Source organism: Penaeus chinensis, chromosome 24, assembly GCF_019202785.1.
Source record: "Penaeus chinensis breed Huanghai No. 1 chromosome 24, ASM1920278v2, whole genome shotgun sequence".
In the NCBI taxonomy this organism is placed as follows: Eukaryota; Metazoa; Arthropoda; class Malacostraca; order Decapoda; family Penaeidae; genus Penaeus; species Penaeus chinensis.
The window spans coordinates 31,922,460-31,929,959 of NC_061842.1; the positions used below are offsets into that span (position 1 = coordinate 31,922,460).

General features: G+C 35.9%; 2 protein-coding genes across 2 annotated transcripts in view; one reads left to right on the plus strand and one right to left on the minus strand.

The window, feature by feature from the left end:
- Positions 1–501: 501 nt before the first annotated feature.
- LOC125038219 (electron transfer flavoprotein regulatory factor 1-like) lies at positions 502–4,326 on the minus strand. Its single transcript, XM_047631639.1, has 3 exons — positions 4,173–4,326; positions 2,357–2,416; positions 502–1,714 (listed from the first exon to the last, which is right to left on the minus strand). Exons 2-3 carry the CDS (start codon positions 2,393–2,395, stop codon positions 1,508–1,510), a joined length of 246 nt encoding a protein of 81 aa, XP_047487595.1. The 5' UTR covers positions 2,396–2,416; positions 4,173–4,326; the 3' UTR covers positions 502–1,507.
- A 1,934-nt stretch (positions 4,327–6,260) lies between these two features.
- LOC125038072 (dynein axonemal intermediate chain 7 homolog) overlaps positions 6,261–7,500 on the plus strand; it is a 30,083-nt gene continuing 28,843 nt past the window's right edge. The window contains exons 1-2 of the mRNA XM_047631309.1: positions 6,261–6,330; positions 6,865–6,893. Coding sequence (XP_047487265.1) covers positions 6,261–6,330; positions 6,865–6,893 — 99 coding nt within the window. The remainder of the gene's footprint in view (positions 6,331–6,864; positions 6,894–7,500) is intronic.

The following is a 7,500-nucleotide window of genomic DNA, read 5'->3' on the forward strand; positions in this document are numbered from 1 at the left end:
CCAAAAGGCAAGTGAAGGCTTACTGAGAAGACTCAACTAAGGGAGAGAGAAAGGGCTGGTATGAAAGATTCCTTTGAGTAAGAGAGATAAAAAACTAAATGATACAAAAGGGAAAGTAAAAAAAAAATTATCTGCAGGAGATCCTTTCCTGTTAATTAGCATTCGGAGAAATTACAACCTTCCACAACTTTTGTCATACTACTGCAGTATCTACTGCATATTTGCAAGCTATATTGAAATATTTACCTTTTCTGATTTTATCGACTTTCTGTGGTGATGAAAGAAACTTGGTATAGAGGGAATCAGTACCCATCGTAGTTAATATGTCTTTAGATTATTATTTTGACTTTTCATTTGTGAAAAAAAATTGGTCTCATAAAAGTATTTGTATGCAACTGTTCTCATTTCAGTGTTTTTGACAGTCAAAATTATTCTCATAATATTCTTTTTCAGACATGCTTCAAAATACATATCTAGAGCAAGAGGATTCAAAATCCATAGTTCTTTTTTATATGCTTTATATACCACTAAAATATAGAAATAGCAAAATATCCCATTATCTTTTCTTTTACATAGAATTAAATATACACTGTACTGAACAATACATACACTGAGCTTTCTGAATGCATTTAACATACGTGACATTTAAAACCTTTAAATAGAAAATGATAGATTAAAGTAATGAGGTATTTGATGGAGGTAACAGAAAAAAATATATTATTTAACATTGGTAAACTGAAGTACTTCAGTAGATATTGTAAGTACATATATATGATTATGATTAAAAAGTTAATACTGTTAAAACAAGCCTGAAAAATGAATATGATGATGCTCCACAAAAATATCTTAGATATTAGCAGCTACATTTAGGTATATGTTGATACTGATAATGGTATAAGTAGGAAGGGGTACATCATGTTATATTATGTTACTGGTATGTATAAAGGGTATATCATTGTTTTAACTCCACACCCGAGAACATGCCAATTCACAGCCAATGAAGATATTTTATTTCTAAAATCGTATTACAAGTATGAAAACATTTTCTCAGTGGTATACAGAAAGCACACATTGTGGGGAAACATGAGTGAACAATTCTTAGTCTACTATAAGCTACATCCCTACTAAAAAACAACGCTATTATGCTAAGAAAAAAGGTTGCTTTTAATAATTTCTTCCTTAATCTCTTTTTTCACTTTTCCATAGAAGCCTTTGCTATCTTTTATGTTGGTCTTAAGTCTTTCCATCTCTGTCTTTTTCTTTATTCTGTTTAACAATGTCTTTTTTCTTTCTTCCTTTTCCTTATAGCATCTATCACCTTCTTCAATCCTTAGAGCACACATTCTCTTTATTTCCTCTACTTCTTAAGTCTTTATCATAACTATCTATTATGACAAGAAATAAGAAGGCTCTCCTCAGAATGTCTTCCTGATTATTTTTCTCTATCTCCTCTATCAACAGCAACCTCACTCTTTGAGACTTTCCTTCTTTGCATTTCTTCTCATTCTTAGTCCTCATAGTACCTCTTTTTCATGGTTCTATACTTCCTGAGCATGTACAATGCCTCGATCTCCTTGATGACAAATTCTCCACGACCAAGAAGGACCTTGATCTGCTCAGGGTCGGTGACCTCTCGGTTCTTCATGAAAGCTCTCTTGAGCTTCTCACGGAAGTACTCATACCCCATGGGGTACTCACGGCCAAGGTAGAGAAGCTGCAATTATATATCCAGACACTATATTAGATGTGAAATGTAAAATATGTTAAATTGACATGGCTTTAAATTTCATGCAACCTTTTATGTGTGCTGAATAATTAAATTAATACTGGAAAGATACAAAAGGGAAAGTAATATTTAGAAGGCAAATTATCATATCTGCAAATACTCTCTAATAAAGGTTATTCTTATTTATTGATTTCTCTTTCCTTTTATCATTAATTTTTGAAATTTCAATATAATCTTCAACTTGGTATATAAAATGGATCCAGTCATTTCATCATTATAGCTAATAAGGAAGAAATGAAATTGCTATTAAAATACCAAATTATCTAAGAATAAGATGAAGTATATGCCCAAAAAAACACATACAGATCATTAAGCATTTCCATGTGTGATTCTATTTATTATTTGATGCAAATAAAAAAAAATAAAATAAAAGAAAAGAAAAGAAAAGAAAAAAAAAAGTAATCTAAGATAAGATTCTTTATGTTGTGAGGAAGCAAATGATGAATGACTAAGATTCACTAAGTTATTTTAAAGTAATGGTATATGATAAATGACTCTTTCATTCATGAGTTTATGAGTCTACGTTGCTGAGAAACATTATACAGTAAATTATCTGGAAGCATTACTTACATTTTTATACAGCTGGATAACCTGTGACCTTTGTGCCATGATGACGGGTATTGAAAATTTCTGTAATTAAGAAAATCTTACTGTATAATCCACTTCTTGTTTAGAACATGACAGATCTACCAAAAGTAGAACAAAAGGATGAAGATAAAACTGAGACACACACACACACACACACACACACACACACACATATACCCCACATACACTGATACTCATACACACACACACTGATACACACACACACACACACACACACACACACACACACACACACACACACACACACACACACACACACACACACACACACACACACTGACACTCATACACACACACACACACACACACACTGACACTCACACACACACACACACACACTGACACACACACACACACACACACACTGACACTCACACACACACACACACCCACACACATACACACACACACACACACACACACACACACACACACATTGACACACACACACACACACACACACACACACACACACACACACACACACACACACACACACACACACACACACACACACACACACACATTGACACACACACACACACACACACACACACACACACACACACACAGACACACACACACACACACACACACACACACACATTGACACACACACACACACACACACACACACACACACACACACACACACACACACACACACACACACACACATTGACACACACACACACACACACACACACACACACACACACACACACACACACACACACACACACACAGACACACACACACACAGACACACAGACACACAGACACACACACACACACACACACACACACACACACACACACACACACACACACACACACACACACACACACACACACACATTCTGAAAACTGAAGCACAAGAAAATGGGAGAATGTTTGCATATAATATTTGAAATAACATACAAAACTTGCTTCCTATAACTTGGATGGAAACAAATATTTCCCTTAAAAAAATTACAAAAGAACAGACTTAACAATAACTAATGCAAAATAACTAAGTAGAATACCTAGACCCAAGTAAAACACAAGCAGTAGAGTTCATTTGAGAAACAAGTTTCAAGTTTAGAGATACTATTATTGTATTTATAATACTGGTCTTTTTCATGATAATTGATAAACTAGATTTGAAAATATCCAGGAAGAATAGAAATAACAATAACATGGCTAAGGACATGGATAAGTAGCAAAGATCCAAGAAACAAGGAAAAAAATTAACAGCTATTGTAGGAATAATTTGAAAATGTGTTACCTATGAACTAGAACTATCTAACTATCACTAACAAAGAGTATGGTATCATAGCCAAGTACTTTAAAGATATTACTCCAATTCCGCAAGTATCTATTCCTAATTGCAAAATGAAAATCAGTATCTACAAAAAAGAGAAAAAAAAAAACAAAAAACAAAAAAAAAGTCTTTGACACATCTTCAAAGAATTTTCCACTCACGTAACTGACATAATCGATAAGATCAAACACTACAGTAGATGATGATGTAACAACTTCAAAAGAATCAAATGCTTCGTAAATAACATCGCAATTAAGCCCAGTAAATTACTAAACCAAAAACAAAACAAAAACAGGGATGGCCATTGTTCACCCGGCACTCAATGATGCAATACTCCAAGATCAGAACAATTATAAAATACAACGAAGAATTTTTTTTTTTTTAAACACGAGCATAAAGTTCTCATAAAGCCTTTAAACCCAACTCAACCCGGAGAAAAGTGACTTTCCTTCTTAAAATAAGGTCATTCCTCACCACGTGATCCTAAGCGTCCATCCAATGCCTTTTTAGGGTGACCTTCCTGCCTGACTGCTTGCCTGACTGTCCTTCTCTGCGCCTGACTCCTCTCACGTCATGCAGTTTCCTTCTCTTATTTTTGTTATTGTTTGGAACAGCTGATTTTCCGCCGCACTGACATCTAGCGGCGCCGGCAAGAACTAGCGGTTGCTATGGAAACCGCGACGCTCTCTTGTGTTTCTGAAGGAGACTACTCTACGGGAATATTTTTCTGGCAGGAATTTATTACATTTTTTGGAGAAGGATAAGAAAGAATTGACTGGTAAATTTCGCAATATGCCTCCTAAGGTAAGCGACAAACTTGGTTACTTTCTGTGTCACTTATATCTTAAAGACATATCTCTTTAAGCACTGGCACAAACAACAATAGCACCCATGGAATCTTGTACCTAAATATTTTATATAATAATGTACAGTAGTTCCGTGTATGTATATTTATGTATAACCGCGTATGGCTTTGATATTTTCGTACACGATTACACATGCACGCAATTGTACTTTTGTCAATTTATGTATGTTTGCATGCTGTTATGTAATCATGCATCTTCCTATGTGCATATGTAATTGTGTATGTTTCATGCATGCACCTATGCATATGTGTATGCGTTATATATATACACATACATATATACACAGGAACAGAACTGTGCACTCGGCTAAATATGTTTAATCTTATCCAAGTGCATGTTAAGATGCTGGTATTTGGTTCGTCACACAAACAGGCATGCAGACACAGACAGACAAACAGACAGAAAAACAGACAGGCATACATACAGGCATGCAGGCTGACAGGCAGGCAGGCAAGCAGGCAGACAGGCGGACAAGCAGACAGACAGGGGACAGGCAGACAGGCTGACAGACATACAGACAAACAGACAGACAGACAGATAGACAGATAGACAGACACACACACACACAGACACACACACACACACACACACACATAAATACAAACACAAACACAAACACACACACACACACACACACACACACACACACCAACGCCCCCCCCCCCCACACACACACAGACACAGGCAGACAAACAGACATGCATACATGCATGCATGCAGGCTGACAGACAGGCAGACAGACAGACAGACAGACAGACAGACAGACAGACAGACAGACAGACAGACAGACACACGCACACACACAGAGTACAGACACCCTTAGCATGTATACAGATATATTCATATGTATGTTTGTCACTACACTTGAGTCATCAACCCTTTGAGATTATGCTTATAACAAATTTTAAATTCCCACCAAACGTTAATAGTAATGATGAAGCCTTTGGAAAGAGTACTGTGGTGTCTCCTAATTAAATTAGATCAGTTGACTTCTACTTTTTCTTCCACCAGATTCATGCCAACTCCGTAGTGTAAAATGACGTCATGCTGTGACATCATGTTTGATATGTATGCCAAAGGCTGTCTATCTTTGTCTGACCTTATCGAATGCGGCCCAGCATATGTTATTGAGCGCCTTTCAATTAGCACGCGTAGCAAGATAGGCTGTTTTCTTTAATTCTTGTCACAAGAGTACTTGAAAATAAATATTTCTAAGAAGGTATTTTAAGCTCTTTAAAAACATTTTTGTTGTGAATACGGATATCCATTCACAAGATTAAGATAATATATTTCATGATTTTAGAATCTAACAAAATGTATGGGCTCCATTCCAATGTGCAAATGTTAAACATTGGCATGACACCAACCGTGTTTCTTTACGTGAACATTTAATTTGAAAGATGAAAAAATCGCCATTATTATGTTCATGGTTTTATACTGAATTTCTTCTTTCTACAAATTTTATATTTTACTGGAAACGTATATATGTGCAAGTATTCAGATTCACACAACAGATTCTTACAGATTAATAGTGCAACATCAGGAAGGTCATCTGAATATAATTCATCTCCATACCGAGCCCATAATGAATAGATGTGTAATATTTCTGGATATATAAAGGATATGAAAATTAATCTAATTGACTGATAGATAATATCTTAAATGAAATATAAAATTTACATTAGATATTTAGCACATGAGAAGCACAATCCATGAGGAATATGCAACAGAAAGGTGTATGAAGAGCGTAGTGCACATGCAGCTAAGTACGTAGGGGTTACGCATATTCGTCAGTGCCTGGCATCATAGGAGAAATGTCATATGTATGATTTTAGGTATTTTTTAACAGGTTCGGGGTTTCAACGTGCATTTTATGCATACGTAGCGCTGTGTGGCTAATTCAAATGCATGGTGTCACGCAGATGCCAATGCTTTTTATACTTTTATTTTTTTCGTTGTTATTCCCACATGCTTTTAAAAACTTATTTATATTCTTACCTTTATCTTTGTAGGCATATTTGCGCTCTCTTTTTTTTTTAGTATTTGCATTCGTACCCATGCTGTTTATTTGTTTTATGGTATTTGTATTTCTGTTAATGTTATCAATACTGCCTTTCTTCATAATTGCTTTCAAAACACGGCTCAAGGTATTAGTAATCGATTTATATTTGCAGAATGATCATTGCATAGTCAGCTTCATGTCTCGTCCTTTTGCAGTTGGTTGGATGCTTATATCACTCTATCAGTTCATTATTTTTCACCGTATACGCTTACATATTTGTCAAAATTATTCATTACAGCGACATATGACACCTCAGGAGTATTTCAGGTACGTATATACTTGGATAGAAATGTATGTCCTAATTGTGCTTGAATATTGCACTGTTATATCTATTACGTCTCATATAAAATAGTCAGTTCTTAATGATTTTCGTGGGTGCTGGTGGCATGCAGTATGAAAAAGATGCATGGGAATGCAATGATATACAGCAGTGCATTTTTACGAGTTAAATCAGGCATAGGCCTGGAGATATACATGAACAAAGGGAGAGTATACAGTAGAACGTGTGAACAGACATAAAAACACATTCATACACGCACACATACACCTATGCACACGTACCCACACACACACACACACACACACACACACACACACACACACACACACACACACACACACACACACACACACACACACTCGAACGCACGCACACACACACACACACACACACACACACACACACACACACACACACACACACTATACGCATGTCAGTAAAACTATAGATCAGGGCTACTCAACTATTATAAGCAAAGGTCCAGTTAGACAAGCTCCAATGTACGCATAGGTCCGGAAATTTTTATTACATGAAATATAAAAAAGAAAACAATCTCATAATTTTCCCTAAAAAAAAGACCCTGGCTGTTGTGGC